This window comes from Enoplosus armatus, chromosome 14 (assembly GCF_043641665.1).
Source record: "Enoplosus armatus isolate fEnoArm2 chromosome 14, fEnoArm2.hap1, whole genome shotgun sequence".
NCBI classification, from domain to species: domain Eukaryota; kingdom Metazoa; phylum Chordata; class Actinopteri; order Centrarchiformes; family Enoplosidae; genus Enoplosus; species Enoplosus armatus.
In genome coordinates, this window is record NC_092193.1 from 15,935,845 (window position 1) to 15,959,346 (window position 23,502).

The following is a 23,502-nucleotide window of genomic DNA, read 5'->3' on the forward strand; positions in this document are numbered from 1 at the left end:
TCACCACTGGGTATTGTTCACAAAAGCAAACCAAGCCAGTGCTTTAATCTGGCAGACAGCTGCAAAGAGATTTCTGAGATTTCCATCCTAAATAATGTTTTATATTTGTAATCTTAATGGTATTCTCAAACTGGGGCTCGAAACATCACGACTATACAACGGAATAAAGCACATAAAAGCACCAGATAAACACAAACACAGAGCAATACAACTGTAAACACTGCGACAGAGCAGCAGGGTCAAATAATTCTCCACCAGCTGGTTATATTTCACATACTGTAAAAGACAAAAACAGGCAGTACTTGCCAGATACAGAAACAAGTGAAATCAGCTTTCCTGAACATCTGCATTAATTATGTTGCCTTCACTGTAATAATAATCACAAAACTCTCCACAAACAACCGGATACGTACCCAATGCACGAGTGCCTGCGGGTGGAGAAGTTGCCGTGCATCTTCCTTGAAAAGCGAGAGTCTTTGTTCATCATTTTACTGGCAGGTTCAAAAAGAGTTGGGTAGAGTTCAGAGGGGCATCAAAACAGCAGCTTTGGGCAGCGAGGGAAAAACAAAGTGTTCTGTGACGCGACCAATACCCCCATGCTGTCATGAATCGGAAAGGAAAGATGTCCAAAACGCTGTATGTCACCGGGGGACAGGTCCCTTTGACAGGACGGCGCAGGAAAAACAGGTCCAAGAACGACAAATGTAAAACAACGCCAAGATGCAAAACACAAGAGTGTCATCAGCTGCACCTGGTAAGAGCAAGAACGAAAGTGAACAGCAACAGTAAGTCAGGCCTGCTGAGCACCCCCTCTGTATTTATTAGATAAAACTTATTAGCTAGAAGCGATTTGCTTCCAGGTCAGTGCAGAATCAACGGATCAAAGTGCATCAAACTGGAAATTCAATTTGCAGTTCAGCTTTTGGTCCTGGCGTTAAGGATATGTCCATTTGTTTTTGTGGAAAAAAAAGAATCAAAAAGGTTCAGCACAGTGTACATATGTGTGTGTGTGTGTGTGTGTGTGTGTGTGTGTGTGTGTGTGTGTGTTTGTGTGTGTGTGTGAACAGCCTAAAAAGGCAAAGAGTCTTGGCTGTTAGAGACCAATCACAGAGAGAGTTAGCATATCATCTCAGTGTCAGTGAAAGTACGGGGCCAAATCAAATGAAATGAAATTGAGGATTGTGTCAGCTGTCAGTGCTCATCTGGGACTACTTCCTCACTCGTTCTCCTTTCAGCTTACCACAGACGTGCCAAGATAAACGCTTCTCATGTGTGTGTGTGTGTGGTTTTGTTTGTGTTCTCCTTGTGCTCCTAAATAGGAAACAGAAAGCTTGAATTCGTCCAAATGAGCTGCAAACTGACAAAACTGAATTCCTTGACAACAGGCCCCAGGTATTTTCTGTCTTTAAAAATCAGGTCCATTGACACAAAGCTGTCCATTTGAACATAGGGTCGCCTCTGTGATGCTACACCACCAACAGACTGAGCAGAGTTATTCTTAGTCGGGGAAAAAAGTCAGCAGGAAAGAGTGTTATAATCCCATCAGATGCTCCCTGGAGTGGGCCGTCCCATGTAGTCCCTGTCAGCGGGCTATAACAGACTTCTGCTCTCTCCTCTCTTCTCTCCTGAGAGTGGTGGGACCAAACTCAGGCTTAAAACAACAAACAACAACACTATCTCCCCTGAGAGAGAAAGAGAGAGAGAGAGAGAGAGAAAGAGAGAGAGAGAGAGAGATTGTGGAGTGAGAGGGAAGGGGTGGAGTGCTGGGCGGAAGAGAGAGAGACAGAATGAGAACAAATTGCACAAAGAGAGAGTGAAGAGAGTGACGGTCATTGCAATAGAAAGTGGACAAATGTGATCAGTGCAGGGGTTAGAGTGGGGTGAGCAGAGGTGAGGTGGAAGAAGGAATAAAAGCAGTTTTATATGTGGGTTTCAACAAAAACATTTTTTCTTTGAGAGCGTGTACAGTTCCTCTTTTCGTGCTGCCTCCATGCCAGCAGCAACACTAGTTCACTGGTCAATCAATACTTCAATATTGTATGTGCGTGCATGCTTTTTTTTTAAAAGGTGACTCTATTTTCCTTTTTAATATCGAGTTCTCTTCTCATGCCATGATATAATCCATCTGATTGGCACAATATCCTCTCCACTGTTCAACAAATATTTGGCGTCGTCAAACTGTGAAAATACTGCAGAGAGTACATGATTAGCAAAGATGGTAAAACATCTCATTTTTCATGATATGAGGGAGGAGCAGACAGGAAGTGTCTGTTACAACACATCTGAGGTTTCTTGCTGTCCATGACAACCATCGAGTTAAACTGTTTATTTTGAAGCTCAGTGCTCACTTATTCCACTGTGAAACATAACTTTAACGATTTAACAACAATGAAATGAGCCACTTACATGGAGATAGTTGATGACGAAAAAAGCCCTCTGTCAGGATAAACGTCAGTTGGCATTATAAAGTATATAGAAGTACATATATATAACTGGTATTTTGTATATCTGTTACCGGAAGATGCATGTTATATTCTTTTGATGTTTTGATAATAAATAGCGGTGTCTTGTAATGCCATGGCAAATGTTTGGTATGACACAGATTTACTATTTTGGGGTAAAATACACAAAATGTATGTAACTTTTATAAACTTTTCTAGGAATGGGAAAAATCTGAGACTTTTTTTGTTCAGCAGCACATACATATACTATTCTGTCCAAGTTAGAAAAGTCTGAGAGAAAAGGCTGCTAACATAACTGAGACACTGACAATATTTCTCAACAGCCTCACAGCCGAATACCTTCAGGACCTTTTCTGAAATATGAGGGTCCCTACCAAACCACACACCAGCCAGAGGGTCATATCTTTGTCCTCTACTCTGACCCATCACACAAACAGAAACACATCCTCCTGATGCTTCATGCCCATAGTTCACAACATAGCAGCCTCTAGTGGAAAAGAGCAGAAAATGCAAGTAAATTTTCCTCCGTTTTGCTTTTTTTGCTTTACTGCAACAACTGTCACATATATCTGAGTGAGAATGGGAGAGCCGATCTGAGCTAATTTCTTCAGGCTCATTAAGACACTAAAACCCCAAACTCATATTGAAAGGAATAAAACTAAAGAATGAATTGGGATTATCACTTTTAAACTTTAAAAGCTGGTTGAACAAATGTCTCTGATTTATACCTGGGCACTACATGATTTTCAGTTATACTATATATTGTCATATATGGTGATATGTGTAGTTAAATATTTTGTGATTGTGATTTGATGTGACAACACATTGCAGTATATGCAGTTCTGGTATACAGACAGTATTCTGTAAGCTATGATAGCAACAGTTTAGTTGCTAATGATTACTTTGCTGTATTCACCTTAGAAAACAAGACTCCTGATGGACTGCAGAGCCAAAGAGAGGAAGACGGCCATCAAATAAAGTGATAATTATTGTGTTTGTTTATGTTCTATCAGACCAGAAAATGTTCTACATTTATCAATGACAGACATGATGGAAACAAAACTGGCTGTCACCCCAGAGCTGGCATGCAAAATGAAGTGTTTTTGAAACGTTTCAGAAACGTTTCTAACAGTAAAGTCCATCTGACATGGTGTCTCTGGAGTGGAAAAAGAGGCTTCATCAACTCAGACACTAAGTGAAAATAACTTTGTGGGGTATGTTCTATATTTGAGCCGCCTGCGACATTTATTTTCCGCTGGACGCCCAGTTTGTTTAATTCCTCCTCCTTGCCAGCCATCCTGCAATAACTCTTCTCCATCCATTTACTTCAGCTCTGACATTACGGGACACTGCGCATACCCTGCAGAGGGACACTTCCAGTGGCCTGACACCGGAACTGTATAATATAAAAGCTCTGACAGGTTGAATATCCCTGTTAGACTGCAAGCATCTGACTTTCCAGATCAAGCCTAGAAAATCCCCTTGACTGGACTCTCTTGCCATCTAATATTTAGATTTTCACCAGACACACTGGAATTGATGAAACAGTTCGGAGAGTTGCAGTAAACCTTGGAAAAGAAATGTGTCTGCCAATCTCAAATTCAAGACCATTAAAGTAAAATTACCCACTGCATGTTTATGAAGGTGAATTAACATAACACTTTTTGAGTTTTCTAGTAGGCACTGTCTTCTTTAGGAATGTTTAATACGCATTTCTTGCCAATAAAAGTAAGGCAGGGTTTTACTGCACTGGCTAGAGTTTCTCCCAGGCTTTTAATTTTATTCCACTGAGGTAGATGTCATCTAACATCACTGCAACACCTAGTAACAGCCCAGAATTGCTAGGTGCCTACGTCTAAGAGTGTATATGTTGAGGAGTGAAGGGTAAACATTGACAAAGAGATAGGAGGCATGTGCGTAAAAAACTGGCTTTACAGTACTGTACAATTTTCCACAACTGGCTCTTCCTTTGAAGAAACCTACAGATGTATTTAACACAGAAATGAGGAAAGATACTGTCCCCTCGAAACAAAGAGGAACAAATATCCATCTGTTTGTATATCCATCCGCACATATGTGTAACACTAACATTAACCCTAACGATTCTTGCCTTGACATCGTTAATCAAGTAAATGTTTAATTTGAGTTGGAAGCATGGGCCACATGGCTCATAAAAGCCATCAACAGGTACCAGAGCAGAGCTGGCCGACAGCAAGACAGCTGTACTCTTTACAAACAAGACTTATGATCACTTTAACAGATGAAAAAAGTGTATTAAGCTAAGCAGGAAATATCCCGTTACAAGCTGCTTAATTTTCCTGTCGCTATTAAAAAACATTGTTTAAACATCGTTGACAGATTAAAGTACTCGCTTGACAAAGACGTGGAACAACAAACTGCTGATGCAGTGACAGCAGGGATGTCAATGAGCTGTGTGTTTACTGAGATGATGCCGCTCAGTAGGAAAACAAAAGCTTTGGAAAAACACATTCACCTATAGGAAATTAAGCACTAAAACTGAGCAGTTTTTGAAATCCGACTCTTAATATAGGCTTTTGCTTTTCAGTAAACTGCACTGGGGGTGCTGTGTAAATCAAATGTGTTTTGCAGCCATAAATAAAGTTCTAACCGAGCACAAAGGAAGCAAAAGTCGAGCAAAGTGCGTAGAATTTCCCCTGAAACAATGGCTGATTTTATTCGGGCACCGGACAGTGTGTTTAACTGAAATGCAGCAATATATGAGCATCCTGTGGTCAGGGTCAATTTCATAACATAAGCTTAAGGGCCATATTTGTAGTGTGAGAGGCTGCTGTCTGCACAAAAATAAACCAAAAGTACACGTGGAGTAACCCTCGGCCATGAGAAAAGAACCATCTCTCACTCCGACAACACGCACAGCTTTACTGAAACAATTATAGGCAAAGAACAGTGAACAAAAAGAGAAACTACAGTGCGGCTTTACGAATATTAGCTTAAGGTTAAGGTCACAGTGCTTATACTCTTGTTATATTTACAGACAAAATGAATACTGAAACTGTTTTGCATATTGCTGACACTTTGTTGAGTTTTGGCTTCAGCGTTTTGAGAAAAAATTCTGAATGCTGATATGCTTGCATATTGGGATATGAAGTTATGAAGTAAAGTATATCTGTTGTGGTTTTGGGTCTCATGTACTACAATTGTTACCTGCAACTTAAGTATTCACCTGAGCAGTCCAGCGCAAAGGGAAATGTGTCTGCACATCAGAGTAAAGCTACGCGTGGTTCATACAGTGGAGCACAAAGCACTCTCATCTTTGCCATCTTGGCCTCACAGTTATGGACTCTACCTGGGCGTGTGGGCCAGAGTGAAGCGGCGCCTCTGGAGGTTGATGCTGCGGTTCATCAGCAGCTTTCTGAAGAGCAGCGGGGAGTTTCGAGGAGACCCGCGTGGGGAATCCTTGGGCGAGGTCTTTGGGGATCCTCCAGGGGAGCCTGCTTTGGACCTGGACATGAGCTGAATGATGGGCAGCCTGGTCACCTTTTGTTCCTGTGGCCTCTCCTCAACTTCAGCCTGCTCTTCCTCAGAGCTCTCAGAGCAGAGCTCACTCATGATGAACAAAGGCTGGTCAGGGGTCAGGTAGTTAGTCCCTTTGTTCGCTCTGCCTTTGGTAACTTTGGTCCGAGGTCTTTGAGCTGTTTCTCTCTGGTTTTCTCTCAAATAAACTTTATAAGACTTTTTCCTGACATGACATATGGCAGTTCTGTTAGTTCCTGTGGCTTTCTGTCCTGATTTTCCAAGTACAGGTAAAGCTAGTGCCTCTGGTCCGATCCCTGCTTCCTCATATTTGCACAAAACCTGGGCCTGCTCATGATTACTCCAAACCTCTCTTGTTCTTTCAAAATCCAAAAAAGAACACCAAAACCCCTCAGAAAAGCCAACACGCCGACCTCTCTATCAAACTTTTTATCTTTATTTGAAACCTCTCTTCCTGAGGATCATGCTGACTGCCGTGCCGGGCAATAGACTCAAATATTAGCGTTGATGTACTTCTCCCTGCCTCCCTCCCTCTCCCAGGCTTTGTTTACATTACTGCTAGGCCTTCCCTCTCTCCAACTAAATATGGACGTCTGATTTACAGGGAGGAGAAGCATGACAGATCACCTCCTTCTGCTTCTCTGTCCCTCTTTCCAACTTTCTGCCTCCCCCCTTTCCCTCACTCCTAATCTTATGGAGCATATTGTTCATCAAGTTCAAACTGAGCCCCATAATTACTTCCTCCAGTGTATAAACATTAAGCCGTCGCCTGGCTCGGCCCTCCAGCTCGCCTTTCTCCCTCTCTCTCCGACTGACTTTGCATACTCAGGCTTTTCCTCTGGTCCCTGAGGTGCTATTTGTTGTGAGGTTGCCTATTTCCTCGGAGACAGCCTCTTTGCCTTTCACATGCTCCGAGTGTACCAGGAGGAGTCACATGAAGGGCCTCTGACTATAAAAAGCAGAGGTAGATAAAAGCTATAGAGAACATGGGTGCTGTCACGATGGCACTCTCTATCTGTGACCAGAGGCAACATCATCTTCACCCCCACCCAATCTCTTTGTTTATCGCTGTGGAGTGAGGAAAGGTCCTCCTGTGATTAAGGACTCACAGCTAAACACCGGTGCTGTGTAGAGTAACTGAAATAACCTAGGGAGCTGGAACATCTGACACAGCACTGAACCTATGACCAACAGATGGTCAGGAGAGCGGGGAAGAAAGATTCTTTGGTTAAAAGCTTTTTATGGATATACACTCATAGCAACTGTACTGTATGTATTCTGGAGCAACAATACTGTACTTGTAGAAGGAGACATTTGTTCTCATCAAAATGCAGCACTGCAGATGTAAACTTGTCATTTTAGGGTCAAATGCATGTCAAGATTGTTATGTCACCCGTCATCACCAAAGCATGTCTCAAAGGACTATACAAAGAATGAGTGCATAACACCAGATGTGACTTTTGATCCATCCTTCCCAGTTGATAACTTCCATAACACCAGGTTCAACACCACCGCCACATCCATTATGGATCATATTTAGATTTTAACGATTATTGACTAACTGTACTTGCTCTGAGAGTCCCCAATGAGATTTTGCCTTTAGATCTATAAAGGACACAAATAATGTACTTTAAGGCAGAAATTAATTCAGGTGTCAGATGTGCATATATTTTATATTAACTATAGGTCAAATGACTATGTGTAATATGAAAGTGGTCGCACGTAGTGAGATTTATCACCAGACTCTGCATTTTACCCTCAGCTTTATGGGGCGTTTTAGCATCTTTCAGCTCCTTGTTTTGGTTTTACAGCCCACAGCTTTAATGTTTTAGTTCAGTTCTCTCATCAACCCCTTTTTCAGGCACCCGTTTTCTGCAAAAAAGTTCTGAACACTACCTGCCCAGCACCAAACAACACACAGAGTTAGCAACTATCTGGTGAACATAGTGCAGCATTTAGCTTCTAAAGAGCCAGATATTTCACTGTAATTTATCCTGAGCGTGAAGCAGTTAAACAGACCCAGTGGACATTTTTTATATTGCCTTGTTCTAATGCCCAGGCAGTTAAGATGCTCTCTTCCCTCGGAACACATCTAAGGATAATCTTGGGCCCAAACCAATCCTGGCCCTAAAGCGCATCATCATTCCAGTCATGCGGACGACAGAGGCAGAGGTGAGGGCTGCCTCACTCCCGGTTTGACTTAGGGAGGCCAGAACAAAGTGTATATTCCACTCCCACAGGTCCTGTAGCGGAGTCGATCGAGTTCATCAAGAGATAGTTCTGGTGGGTCGGCGCTGTGAGATGGCATCCAATCGTATGTTACAACAACAAATCAAGTCATTGAGACAGCATCCTAGTAGTCTGCTCAGTCCACTGTGGAAAGAACAGTGTAATAAAGTCTACCTTTCTGAGCTACTTCTCTCTGATAGCACTACTGTCAACCTAGAGTCTGTTTACAAGTTTTCCAAACTGGCACATGTGGTCAAACTGCCACTGAGACTCCCATGAGGTCAATTCTCTGATGACTGAACATGTGTCTCCACAACCTTTCATGGTTTAACTCCCAATTCGGAGAGAGCCTGTTCATCTTTTGATTTTGGGAGGCCTTCTGCTCCCTCCTGGATCCATCTCCTGAGTTTCTCTCTACCTCCAACCCAATCCATCCACCCAACTGGTGTGGGAAGAGTAGTAGTCCTCCACTAATGATATAATATCAGGTGGGACTGCTATTAAGAAGTTTGAGTCAGACGCTCGGAGACAAGCTTGCACTCAAGATCAATCACATAAATCATCCAATTTGATGGCTTGCCTTTTGGGGATCTTCCCTTTCAGGGGGAAAGTCATAAGCATCTTGTTTTAGAAAAAAGGAAACAACACCTGCATCTGCTTTCCTCTACGCTTGTCCACCTGGTGTTCTAGCTCACATTTTTACCACATTAAACTCCTGTTCTCCAGCCTTCTTCCTCAGATAATCACACTTCTCACTGTTTGCTGCCTCCCAGACTCTTTATTCCTGTGGACGAGGAGAGTTTTGGGCCCGAGGGTAATTCTTCGGTGCCTGTGTTGGTAATTCTGGACGGAGGACCTCATCAGGGACTTCAAGCACCTGCATCCTGACCTGGCCTCGGAAACGTTAGAAGCTGCTCCAGGGGAGGAGGTTAACACATTGCTGATCCTGCTGGGGCCACACAGGCACACTCATTCTCAACCCTGTCTTCATCAGTCTAGCCATATAAGAACGTGTCTCACTGCCTATATTGGCTACATAACAGTCTGTGGTCAACTTTCACTTCACTGGGTCTTGAAACAAGTTTCCACTGAGGACAACACTTCTGTATCTCACATGACTATTTTAGAGGTAGTTATTGCAAGTTGAATATTAACTTTCATGGATATATAATGATATCAAATTAGAAATATCGTTTTGATTTGATTTTCATAGAATGTGTGGCATTGTAATTCTTAAGCAACCTGTAGCTTTAAATACTACTCCATAAACAATTTCTCTGGCACTGCATCAAAATTGCACTACCAACTTGTAAACAGGCAAGCACATGGCCTTCTTCACAGAGGATGAACACAATGAGGCGCTTTTTAGTCCGTCAAACATCACATCTATGGCAGTGTGGCTTTATACTTGCTGGTATATACAGTAAACACTAATGGAATAAATATATAGCCTAATCATCACAATATACAAACCCATTTTCCAGTGCATCTCATGTACCATGGCACGTGTCTATGTACGTACTGCACTCTCAGAAACACAGTTTGAAGGCAAAAATCATAGTTTTAAATATGTGAATTGTGTATAGGTTATCACTAACATTCATGAAACTATACTATTTAGAGTTTTAAATTCCCACTCTTGTTATTTGGTGCCAGGAAAACGCATCCCTTATTTGTGTATATTTGTCTTGCGTTGTTATCAGAAAAAGTTAAACTCGTGTTCATCTATTTGAATGAAATCATATTTCAGAACAAAATCCTACAATTTACAAAAGAATTCAACTTCAGAAAATGTTCTCAAGCATTTAAGGTGTCATGCTGTGACCAGTGTTGGTCAAACTTAACTCAGCATGCGTGTGTTGCTTCCAACATTCAAACTGATTAATACCACAATGAAGGTTTGTTAGAGAAACCATCAATGATACAACTGTGTCTTTGTCCAAAGTACAGCCGTATCTGATCACCTCTGACATGAACCACAACTACCTACGTAATCAAACAGGTCTGTCTGCATTCCTGCAACATGTGAAAATCTTTTTTCAACTGCAGTACACACACACATTCAGCACGCACACACATTCAGTGTAGAGAGGCAAAAATGCTACAGATGTGTTTGCAGCTTGAATGTTGTTGTGGAAACAATCACAAGAGCCTTGTTTGTCTGATCTTTTATAGTGATAATTGTGCAGCAGCATCGCAGATGGGAGAGCAACGCCTTAAGCAGGACACATTGTTGGATCATATGCTCAAGAAGCAAATCAGCTTTTTCTACCTAAAATGAAGCAGTTAGGCAACAAAACAAATCATCACGCTCTGCTGAACACAGTATGTTGCGTATAACTTTAATTAACTGTTAATAATGTGAACTACTTGGTGTCGATAATGACTTTACACTATTTAAATGATTAGAGGAAAAGAGTGCAAAAAGACACTGACAACAACACACAGCATCATTGACTCACAAGGCTCTGGAGATGCAGCTGGTCAGGGTGCCCAGGCTCCTGGAGGGCTTGATGCTGAGAGCCGAGGGGCCGGGCTGGAGGCCATCCTCGGGCCCGTCCTGCGCGGATGGTCTGCAGGACAGCCGGGGCAGATGCAGGGTGCCTGAGAAGAGCCTCTTCACAGCACATCTGACGTCGAGGTCCTGGAGAAGCTTGATGCAGGGGGCCTGCTCCGGAGAGTCCCACTGTCTCTGGACGGCCGGAAGAAACAAAGACCAGAAAGTGACAGAACTGAGATGAGCAATGAGAGGTGGCAGCCAGTCATTTCATGTGGGCAGTTTGATTACATCATTAGATCATATGCTTCTAAGTGTAGAGAATAAAACTATGATGGCATGAAGATTTGTGAAATCTATGTACGCCATGGACAGTAAATTACAGACCATTTCTTTCATGGAAAAGTTGGCATTTACACATCAGTGGTTTGGCTAGTACCCATCAAATTCAACATTTTTAGGACTGGAAACGCACCTAATTAGTAATGTTTTTTGGGGGGGTGGCTGTCTTGGCATTGTATATTTATACAATTAATGATTCAGATATCAGTAACTTAGAACTAGATCAAGCTTGGCCTCTGCTGAACTTGAGAGAAAAACATTCACTGATATGTAAAGGTAAGTTGCAAACAGGGCTGTTTTTGTGCTGTTGCCGAAAATATGACGAGCCTCGCAAAAGAAAGCCCACTCTGGCGTTATTTTTAGCAGGTTTATCTGATTTCAGGTCCTGGGACCCGCACACTATCACCTGGGACACAAGAGACAGTTCTCACAGTGAGATAGTGTTTGGGATTTAGCTCTCAGGGCATCTCTCCTTCAGCGTCAGTGTTGAGGGGGGAACAGATAAGAGTCCTTGTTTTCTGCTGCATCCCGTGACTTTATCTCTCCATCTGCTCGGGAGTTCCACCTTTCCAACAATTGTCAACACACTCTCTGCTTTGATTGTTGACCATCTCTGACCAAGACACAGATCACACCTATATTACCGGTAAATTTTGTATGTAAATTTGAAATGGCCTTTGAATGGGCTCCCAAACCTCATTTGTTTGATCTAATAAATAAAACATACAAATTATTGCTATTAACCTGAACTTGTGCTTACTTTAACATACATTAACCTTCTGTTTGGCAATGTAAAAAAGCATAGAACAATACATGAGCGTTACCACACAATCCACAAGAGGTAAAAGAGATCAATCACACAAATAACCTGCCATCTTGTTTTTCGGTACTATAGCTAATACGAAACCGGTTAACGCCTTGTTTTTATTTGAGTTCTATCATAAATATGAACCCTCGGCCACAGACAGAATTTACTATCTTAATCTAATTTATCAATATTCTTCTTTTCAGTATTTCTTAAAAGTTAATTAATGACCCTTACCTCGGTGAAGTTGAAAAATTTTGATGAGTTATTTCTCCTCATACTCTCAGCTACTGTATCATGGGAACAAGACAACTGGGAAGGAAATACCAAAGAGGAGGATACAGATACCACATTTAAGATCAGATATGAAGTAGTCTGTAGCACCAATACTTCCTTGGACTCAGTAAAGAACTATTTCCCCGCCTCTTCATAAACCTGCAGCTGTCATTTCATTCAGTGATACATTTTCTTGGCATACTTTTGAGTTTGCATCTTCACCCTCTACAGTGGCCTTTTTTGGACTGTAATCTAATTAAAACTCCAAAGCAATGAATACTAGAAAATGGCAAATTAGTCTGTGGAACAGAAATGTGAAGGGACATGGAGCCTGTTGATGTTAGCTGGTAGTGAGATGGAGGTGGTGGAGCTGCCTGCATGACAGACGATTATTCATGTGCGTCTATCTGACTGTTGGATCAGTGGACCTAACCTTCTGGTTAGGCAAGACTCTGGCTTTAATCAAGCCGCCGCCTACAATCTGTCCATGTAACCTTTTTTTTTTTTTTTTTTTTTTAAATAAACATGGCTTTGGATGGATTTATTATTTCTAACAGGATTTGAGTCAGTGCTCAACATTCAGTATGATCCTCAGGAGATGTTGTGAACTTTAATGACCCTGCCCATTCTACCGCACATCCACATGAACGCGAGTTTAGAAACCAAATACATAAAAGCATAATGTCAGTTGTGACTAATGAAATCACTTATTTGTTTTAAGCACCTTTAGTTATAATCTGTGGTTGTCTTATTAACATGCGTATAATGTATTATTTAGTACACTTTGCTTCTATATTTGAACATTAAGTGAACTGTGTAAAGCTTTTCTCATGATGATCTGGCAGACTATTCTGTTCAGCGTTAAGGATTCTGATAAATAAAATGAACATGTCCATTTTAAGACAGTAGTATGACATGATTAACAGTTCTAACCTCCATGTTCATGTAACTTGCTGTTTGTTTCTCTCTTTCATTACCTCTGGTAACGTGGGACTGAAGATGAGGTTATGAGATATGGCGCCATCTAAAGGACAATGAGAACACGGCCTTTGACCAGACTTGGCAAATACCTGAACAGTTAGCACTGAGTAGAAATGCTACAAATAGCATTTATGGTTTCAGTAGATAACATTTCAATAATGACACATTTTATTTAGAAAGTAAAATGTATTTATATTCTGTGAAATATAAAGTGAGGCGATCAATTTTTCCCTTTAAAGAATCAGATAGTAAAATCACATAAGACATCTTGGATGACATTCCTCAGTTTTCCTTATTTAGTAGCCACACCTGGAACAGAGAATGAATACAGGCATGTGCAGTGCTGCTCCTTCACTCATTGCTGCTGTAGCTTCTGTAGTGTCTGTGGGGGTCTCCTCCACAGGACGCAGTCTTTTGGCCCTGGAAAAAGAATGAAGAGCTTGTTAGAGGTCAAAAGGTAAAGTCTAACACTTGTGCTTTTAGAACCCACACACACACGCAGAAAAATTATATTAAAAAAGGCAAAAGGTCCAGAACACTAAATCAATGAATGACTGATCTGATTGACATTGAGTGTACCTTGTACAAGCTGCAGACCAGAGTGAAGAGAGAAGTCATGGCCTTGTCCTGCAGGTCTTCTGTGTGCTCCTGCAAATTAAATAAAAATGAGTATCCCAAAGGCTACGGAAACAAGTAGCATTTAGGTAAAAGACTGAGGTACACAGCTGACTTTTGCCACAGCAGAGCTACAAGGGTGGATAGAAATGGCAGAAGAGGGTCTTTGAAATAACCAGGTCAGAGTGGGTGTGTCACTTACACAACATAAATATGAGTGAGCAGTATGTGTCAGCTTTACCAGAAATATGACAATCACTAACTTTACTACATATAAAAATTAAAAAATGCATTGGCTGTCAGACAACCATTTAAAAGAGGTCAAATTGTTGGTAACAGACTTGCAGGTTCCACTGGTCACAATAACTGCATGTTGTGTATAATGGTAAGGCAGATAAAGGGGGAAAGAGGTTGTAAGTACAAGATTATCAGCAAGGTCAAGTGTATGCAACAGGATTGTTGCTTAACATCGCACAACTATGGCTTCAAAAATAAATCAACACCTCTGTTAAAGAAGGGGACTTTGATGGAGCTTTACAAAGCTGGTATGCAACAGAGCCAATTCACAAATATTGCTGTGTTTGATTGCTGATGTTTGCAGCACAAATGTTGAACTTAAAAGCAATCAAAAAGTATAACAATCTGATGAGCCATCTGTCACCCTACTTGGATAGAGCCAAAGTATGATTTCATAACAGTGTTTTGTAGCAGATCCAGCCTTGATATGGACAACTATTCTATTGGTCATTGGACATGAAGATTTTTCTGGATGGTGATGTAATGGTCAAGAAATCTGAGGCCACTTATAAGGGGCACCCCTTGGTGCAAAGACTGCTGCTTGTGATTTTCCCACAGTCCAACATTATAATTCCCTTCATACAGATGTGGGAATATTTTCATGAATGCCAAAGAGAAATAAAATACAATTGGGGGACTAAGTAACATAAAATTAAGGGAAGTAAGTGCATCATATTATTATGTTTTGTCATGTTATTTGGCCCTATAGACCCATATACTGCACATACAGGGGTAAAATTCAGTTTTACAAGGCATAATATTGATACACTTACATGCTTTAATTTTGGGCTCTTCATTTTCTGAGTTTTTAAACCAAGTTAAAAATAAAGTTCCTCACATGGTGATCAGCTCTTCTCTGCTGCCTGATACTTGATGTAGACAGGGTGTGTTTTTTTTCTTTGTTTCTTATGGAGTTGCTTGAAAGCAAACTCCAGTTTCAAACTGTTATCAGGCTACTGGTCTCAGGTTGCTTGGCAGAGGGACAGTAGCATCTTTGTGCTGTGCTTTTGAAGATGTAGCTCCACACACATCGGTCACAGCTCTATTTCGCTGACAGATAGAAGCTTTGGGGCAGATCAAGTGTCAAAATAATCACAAGATCATATCATCGTAAATGTAACATCACTTAAAAAGAAAGCATCAGCAACAGTGGCAGAATGAGGGCATTGCAGGGAAAGTGGCTTCAAAACAAGTCAGGATGGAAAGTTATTTGGAAAGTCTAAATAAGCACACATTCTACTCCAGGGCAGGTTGATGTTGTCTATTCAGGGCTGAAGCTTTATAGTCTGTAGAGGCCATAGGTTGTGCTGTTAAATGCACTGGAGCCTTACCCCATTAATGGTCACCCAGGGCACATATTGGTGTGGAGGGTTCAGGGCTTTGGTCTTCAAGGCATTCTGATGCATCAGCTGGTTTCCCTGGTCTCCATTCACACAGCTCATAATTTTGTCCCAGCTCAACTGAGGGCCGCCATAGAGTTCAACACACTATAAACAACGACGGAGGGAAATAAACACACATCAACTTCAGTAGTGAAGTGATAAATGGGAAGGTGGTAGTGACACACACAACACACCACACCACACACACAGTTCCTTACGCTCTTGGCTGCCTTGGTGACACCACCGGAGGACTCCATACAGAAGATGATTGGGAAAGCCATTTCAGTCATGCTCAGTAAACAAGTCTGAGAGGAACAGTTAAATTAAGTCAATTAATCATAGTAGACTGTCTAACAGACAATACTGACTCCATTTATAACAAAAAAAACAACAGCATTTATTTTACTAAACTAAAGCAGACTACATGGTTCCAAATTGTAGTTACAGTATTATTCAGATGTTTTCTCTCTTTGTGAATTTGGATGGTAACTTTACCTCAATCATGTTGCCCACACATTCATCTTCTCCATGCTGGCACTCATAAACATACTTCTTTCCATCGGGTTTCTCCTGGGGTGGGATAAAGTCAACAGATTCAAAATAATGTAATTTTTTAACCCACATATGACATACTTCACAATTATCCCTTAACGTAAAGTTAAAGGAGAAACCACTCTTGGATAATCATTTGATTATTGTGACCACATATGGTTTTAATTATATACTTTCCTTCTCCTGCATCTTCCTGTGCCTGTTTTTCTTAGTAAAAAGATCATCACATATCTTTTCAAGACAACACCATTACCCACTCCGTAATGTATACAGAACAACAATCCCAGTGTGTACCCAAGGTGCTTGGTTCACTGCTTACCTGTGCATTGCCGTATGGCACCAGAGTAACAGACATGATGTCATTCAGCAGGAGCCAGGTGGGGAAGAGCATGTCACTGAGAAAAAGTCTGCAGCCAGGACACAGACTCTCATAGTAAAGCCCCACCTGGACTGGATCTGCGGTCTGATGGGCCCTGGTGAAGTTAGACTCAAGGCACTGCTTCAAAACCTGCACAAGGGGGCAAGAGTGGAGAGGTTAACTTTCATGTGATCACTCTCTCTGTTTCTCTTTGAGTGTGTGCATCTGCAAGGTCAGGCCATTTTCCATTTGGTGGCACTATGAGGAGAGCTCAGGAGAGCTAACTTTTCCCCCTTAAATTTCAATATAGTTTGGTGGCATTACCCTTCTATACAAGTTTAAATGACTGCCACAAAAAGCTGTCCAAAGACATACAAAGCAACTGAGCATGCCCAGTACTAACTTGTTTCTGACTGGATGAAATTCTGACCTAAACCAGTGTGTTTTAGACACTGTGGCTATCCTGTATGAAACTGCCACAGTACAGAAGGACGTGGGTGTAGTTTAACATATCTCTGTGCTTTCTGGAGTGTGTCTCTGTGAGTGAGAGGCTACTGTGTTAAGAATGTATCTGACAAAGGGAGTAACATTTTTGAGGTTTTTATTCCCTCCTTTGCTAAATAGTTCCACAGCTGAGCAGGTATTCCCAGTTGTAAAATGTCCACTTCTTCCTCAATGAGTCCAGATGACAAAAATAAATATTACAACGCAAAATACAGTCTACACACAACTACATTTGGGTATCAGTTCCTTATGAGTGAAATTTCACTAAAAGCGATAGTAAATACACAATGACATAGGTTGTTGCTATGGCGTCACGAAAATACTGGACAAGGCTAAGGGGGAAAAGAACGATAAGTTAAAGCGCTAAATGTCTAAAAACTACGTCTCATCCGCAGACTCCGCTATTTTATCTATCTGGACACCTCGAAGACTTGTTTTTATAATTTTAATTATCTACCATGACTACTTACAACGGGCTCAAGGAGAAGCTGTGTTCAAAAGGGTAATTCGTGTTGTGAAGTATGTAGTTATTTAAAAGAGTTAGCTAGCTAGTAAGTTAACTGGTGACGTAGCGCCAGGCTAAATACTGTTGCTATAGTTTCCATCAGTTATCTTATAGTTAACGTTATAACTCGCGTAGTGATTCAGAATGGTGGTTAAACTGTTGACCGGAACTATATCTGAGGCGTCTTGTGATTGTGATTATATCACACGCCAGTCACTCAGAAAGTGCCTTTTCCATGGTCAGAAAATAAGATACGGTCTAAAACGCCCTCCTAATACATCAATAATCTTACCCCGCACTGGATAGCTGAGTCCAGAGATGAGCACCACTGTGATGGAGGATGGGAGCATGTAGAGGGAGCGGAACCGCCGTACTGAGTGCTTAACCAAACAGTCAAAATCAGCAGCAGAGGGGCTTTCATCTTCACTTTCAGCGCAGGGTTTTAGTTTGACACCAGAAAACAAACTTAACAGCGACTCAACACTGACCTACAAACGACTGCCCAGAGCAACTTTAAATACGGAACCGATACTTCCTCGTGGAGGCTTCCTACTTTTGGATTGGCTGTCGATCATATGATCAAGGCAGCGTCACTTGTATCTGGAGGCGATCCCTGCCCAGCGACCTCGCTGCTACAGCTGATTCTACGGAAATCAGTCATAATATCATGAGGTTTGTGTAGACACAGATTTGCTAAGTTTTCACACCCGGAAGTTTATTTAGTGAACATTGATTTTGTTAGCTTTCCACCTGGATATTAAGTCTCTCAGAAGGATATAATGTGGTATACAAAAACCATTGTTTCACAAATCTTAGGATGCAGTGGAAATCGAAGAACTGGGTGAAACTGTGCACTATGACTTATGCAGTGGAGGCTAAATTGAGTTTGTTGAGTTACACCTAAACCACAACTCACCTGTCATGTACTGTATTGGGGGGGGGGGGGGGTAGGGGGATTCTAGGAACTGTTATTGCACAGATAAAGACAATATGAGGAAATTGAAAATATCTCTAGGAGGAGTTGCAGTCAGTCCTGTGATCAAGTTTGTTCTTGTTTTGTGGGATAGTCTTCTTTGCATGACCGACGCCTCATCTGACTAATTATGAAGCAATGGCACATCTCAGCTCAGTTCCTCAGAGGTCTTGCTCAAGAAGAGTCGCAAGAAACACACAGTGCAGCAAAAAATCACAAACCTTTGAACAAAAGGTTTTACCTGGTGACTCTCACATGATCCCTCACAGCGACACAGCACACACGACTCTGCATGACTCACTCTGCTTTTTTTTTTTTTTTTTTTAAACTGTTCCAGTCATTATGTGCAGGGGATACAGTAATTTATGTGTGCTACATTTGTACCTCCAGTGTGTGGAAATGTGGGTTATACTGTAGGAAGAAGTGTCAGTTCACTCAATCACACAAATTTTCTCACTTTTTCATTAGAACTGCTTTCTACTGAAGAAAAGGTTACTATAGAAACTGTTGACAGTAATAAGTAAGTGAGAAACTGTTTTTCTTAAGGAGCAAAGACAAGTTGTGTTTTCATTTAGTGTTTCTCTCCAAAATGCATTGTGTGTATTGTTGAGGCCTAGCACATGTGTTGAAAAGTGATTTTTAAAAGTATTTAAAATCTTGCATTGTTTACATCTGTTTTTGCTTGCTGGCAGTCTTCTCTTTCACTGCCTTTGTTGGTGCATTGCTATGTTTGTCAGCTGACACGTGCATCACTGGGTGCGTGCATGATGGCAAACAAAATTTATTAAAACTGAACAGGGCAATGGATTAAATACCTCTGTGCTTTTGTTCTTATGTCATATGACATACCATGGTAAAACCAGCAGTATTTGCCCCTAAAATAACAAAACACCTTTTATTGAGTTCTACAAATGAGCGATGCTGTCATGTTGAAGCCCGGCAAAGTCCACCAGAGTATAACTAGGCCATGACTAATGTGAGTATGTGAAAGTGTGACTAGGTAATGATTGGCTCATCATTATGAGGCAAAGAAAAAAACAGAACACATCCAGACAAAACCAGACTTTGAACTTAATTTCATATATCTTTTATTGTCTTTTAAAATCATTGCATCAGCCTAAAGAAAGAACCATACAGATGAAAGAGTACCTGTCTGAGGACAAACACAACTCTGAAGCAAGCTGTACACAAGAGAAAGAAAGAAATGTCGCATCTGAATTAAGACAGACCAACGGAGGGAGGATAACACAAGAGAAGAAGAATAACCATCTTGTCGTGCATAGGGGTTGGGCACACCTCAACCAATAGGCCTCTACTGGCTGAAACAACAGTGCTCCCTCGGAGTTCAATTGCACTTTGGTGTAGAGTAGCTTTATCTGACTGCCCCATTCATTTCCATTCACCATTTGAAAGAAAGAGAAGACCACATCATCATTACTTTCTATGCATTAAGAACCATATATCTGTTGCTGCTGCTGAGGAAGTGATACACCAGGCAACTTGTAGGGCAACATGGCAGAGCATAAGAGACAAGACGTTGCCTTGTTATGTCACATGCTTCTATGTAATGTTGCCCAGGTCATTGCCAAATGGATCACTCCAACGTGCAGCGCTGGGTCTTGATTATGAACTACTGTACACCAGTGAAAAATACCAAACAAATGGTAACCTTTCGGGTCAAAGTCTAGACTGAGAAGTGATGATGTGGGACGACTGGATACAGGTAGAAAAAGGGAAATGAAAGTGCAGTTCTTAACGTCATTGTTTCTGAAATGGAAATCACACATAAGCTGAGACTATAGTGGAAACATTTTGGTTTTAAAAATTTGTTTACCAACCAAAAGAGCAACTGATTGAGCTTTTCATTTGAGTATAATTTGCTGTGTAGTGCAAAATCAAGAATAGGATGCCTCTTGATAGTTATTCCTGAATTTCCAACTGTTTGTGTACCTAAACTGTACTCAAGCATGTTCACCAAGTGGTGTGTTTTTACTGTTATTCACAACATGTGGGTATCCCCCACTATAAATTCTTTGAACTGAGTCCTTATCAGAGAAACACCTGGCAGAGTCATACTGAAACGTACCAAACTGTACATAATATAAACAGCAAAAGATGCGATAGTGTCCTGCATTTACAAGGCTCAGTGTAAGGTGAAGTAGTCAGCAGGTAAAGACCGATGAAAACCTATGTATTATGGAAAAATGAATCTTGTTGAGTTATTATTTTGAAATTGAGGGAGCACTGTTCTCTTAAGCAAAAATAAAAAAGAGGATCGAACTGAAACAGAAAAAAAACAGAACAAGCAGTCATAACATTTTCAAGTTTAAAATGACAGAGGAAATAATGAAATATAAATCAATCTATCACAGCCACTTTGAGGGACAGACAGATTGATTCTCAAACGCATATTTACTATTTGGTTAATTACATATTGTAAACATTTGTATTTCTTTTTTTTTTCTGTATGGAGGAAAAATTTCAAGCTAGCTTATTTTTTTCTTTATAGGCTCTGTAAGGTTATCATTAACAGATATAAACAAACAAACAAACAAAAATAACACTTGGACAGACAAATCTATCAGCTTTTTTAAAAAGCCAAATATAATAATAATAAAAAAAAAAACATACTCAGGCACCATAAAAGAACACTTTCTAATGCCATCATTGTTCCATGTACAAAGATCTGCATAAAGGAGTGATCATGAACCGTTGAATCGTGTACCTTTTTTCTCTGTCAGGTTAACAGGTTTTACTTTCTTTTTTTTCCCCCAGCCAGCGAGTTTAAGTCAAGGGAAAAAAAACAACCCTTCAGCAACCACAGAGATCTACCAAAGGAAGATACAGTGTCCAATCTGTGGTGGATCTCTGTGGCAGCATCCTAAGTGTATCTTTTGTGGTGCAACACCAGAATCTTCCAAAATGACAAAAACAGATTCTCACGTTCAAGAAAAAAAAAAGAAAAGAAAAACTCCTCTCTAATATTTAATAAATGCAAAGCAGCCAAGACTGCATTTAACATATAGACTCAGCTCTGTAAATATTAACACATGTACATAAGCTTGCTTTATCCTCTGAATGCACCTGATAATCATGCTTAATAGATTACATGTATGTCGATCGACTGTAACCACAAAGTGTGTTACTGATCATGATGAAGTTCACTGCAGCTGATTAGTAAAAATGCTTGCGTTTCAATAACTGCTCGAATACAAAGCAGCCGTGGAGCAAGTCTAAAAGATCACGTTCACATCAAAGCCTCCTTCTGATTTGTTTCAAGCACAGTCCAAATCAGAATTACATCATCCAAAAATATAGATATCTAAGTATATATTTCAAAATATTTATTCTCTAGTATGTCTATCGTTCTTCAAACCTTAGTAGACACCAAATATATGTCTTTCTTTGTAGTCAGTGAAAGATGTGCTTTGTGTGTGAGGCCATTTCAAGAAATATCTTTTACAGTGTACCAAAGCTGATGAAAAAATATTAAATTCCTTGAACGATCATTTGTCATATAGAAAAATGTTTTTCAAGAAACTCCCGACACAAATGCATATCTAAAAGATGAGCAGGATGAAAGCTTTGAATTTCAGAGTAACATCTACCAAAAGTGGGATTAAAGTCTCGACTCTAAATCAAAGCGCAATAAAGTCTTCATGCCCGTCTCACTGCCTGACCAGGTTTCATTGCTACTAAAGTTGCATTGCTTCTAGCTATTAAACATCTGTGATTAACACGACATATATGGCAGATGAAAGTGTTTACCTACACTGCAAAAGTGTTCATCTTAACAAGTGATGCAGGAAGCTGTTCAGTTTCTATTTTTCTTTGAGCAACTAAAAACATTGAGCAAATTGCTTCCTGGTTCATGAACAGTTTTGGGATAAACTACAACTATCTCGCTGCATTGGCATGATGGTTGTAATGGGTTGGTTTACCCAAATCCCCCCTAAAAAATCTATCTAGCCATGCAGTTAGTTTCATGTTCATGTGCTGAGCTTTTCCATATCTGAACTAAATTTTGTTTGTACTGCTAAAATCATTTAAAAATTACATTTGAAATAATGAACTGCAACATGTCTTTCCATAAACAATGTTTTGGTTACTCTGGATAATCCACAGCCTCCACAGAATCACAGACATCACTGTGAACAGTTTTCTTAGGGGCTATTTCTTAAGTAGAAAGTAGTTCCATGGAAAATTAAAAAGGTTGATATCTCAAAATCGCAACAATCTGCATGTTTAGATACCAGTAGTAGTAAGTGAAAAAATGTCTTTCTGTAATTTGGGTGAACTGAATCTCAAATGAATGTTATTAGTCTTGTTAAGTTGGACAGTTTTGCTGTGTGGACACAAATTGCATAATGAGCCAGCAGCTCTCCTTAAAGTTGGTTTGAAAAGTATTACAGAGTTTATACAGTCCATATAGTAAAACTAACTCTATAATGAAAACATTGCAATCAGTCAAAAGCGTCAGAATTACATGACAGTTGTTGACCCCAAAAAACAACAAAAGCATTTACTGTACACTGTATTCTCCGATATCATAAAGAAAAACGTCAATCACTCCCGATATACTGTATGGAAAGACCTTAAAACTATATCAACTAAAAACACTACTGACAACTGAGCTTCACCACTGTCTGCAAGTTTATGGTTGTTGGGCGTTAGACACACTGGCTTGAGTGTGTGGAACAGAAAAAAAGTGCAGTCACAAAAGTGTTGGTCCAACAAACTGGATAATGGATGTGTCAGCAGTGGCGGATGACTCAACCAGATTGCCTGTTCACGATGGAACTGACTCTTAATATAAAACACTGAGAAATGCTGCATGCATTTACTTGAGAGCTTATCAAATGAGCTTCAAACAACTGGGCTGGGCCACGGATGTGTACGGTTCACATTTCTATCTTATCTGAGTTTTATTCAAAAATATACCAGACAAAGAATAATTAAAACAAAACACCAAAGAAGTCTAGCTTTGGTGCACAGTGAGAGAGAGCACCAAGCTACTGTACAGCCCCCACCACACAAAGAAGGAATATGTAACAACTATAGATGTAACAACAAAGAGGCACAACTAAAATCTGTCACTCTCTTATCTATAACATGCTCAGATTTGCTCTAACACACACAAACAGACACACACACACACACACACACACACACACAATCATACACAACAACTATGCTCATTTGCCAGAC

The 23,502-nt window shown here is 40.5% G+C and overlaps 2 protein-coding genes across 3 annotated transcripts in view; both read right to left on the reverse strand.

Annotated features, from left to right (window-relative positions):
• pde4ca (phosphodiesterase 4C, cAMP-specific a) overlaps positions 1-12,168 on the reverse strand; it is a 50,724-nt gene extending 38,556 nt beyond the window's left edge. Inside the window, exons 1-2 of one of the 2 annotated variants that reach the window (XM_070918332.1) lie at positions 12,089-12,168; positions 10,670-10,899 (exon numbers count right to left, since the gene is read on the reverse strand). In XM_070918332.1, coding sequence (XP_070774433.1) covers positions 10,670-10,899; positions 12,089-12,130 — 272 coding nt within the window. In that variant the 5' untranslated portion in view covers positions 12,131-12,168. Of the gene's footprint in view, positions 1-5,790; positions 6,054-10,669; positions 10,900-12,088 lie in introns of those variants that run through there. The other variant, XM_070918330.1, reaches the window with a different exon arrangement.
• A 1,112-nt stretch (positions 12,169-13,280) lies between these two features.
• On the reverse strand, positions 13,281-17,817 carry ifi30a (IFI30 lysosomal thiol reductase a). Its single transcript, XM_070918559.1, has 7 exons — positions 17,614-17,817; positions 16,274-16,462; positions 15,898-15,972; positions 15,621-15,707; positions 15,352-15,507; positions 13,688-13,756; positions 13,281-13,528 (listed from the first exon to the last, which is right to left on the reverse strand). Exons 1-7 carry the CDS (start codon positions 17,740-17,742, stop codon positions 13,460-13,462), a joined length of 774 nt encoding a protein of 257 aa, XP_070774660.1. The 5' UTR covers positions 17,743-17,817; the 3' UTR covers positions 13,281-13,459.
• Positions 17,818-23,502: the final 5,685 nt, after the last annotated feature.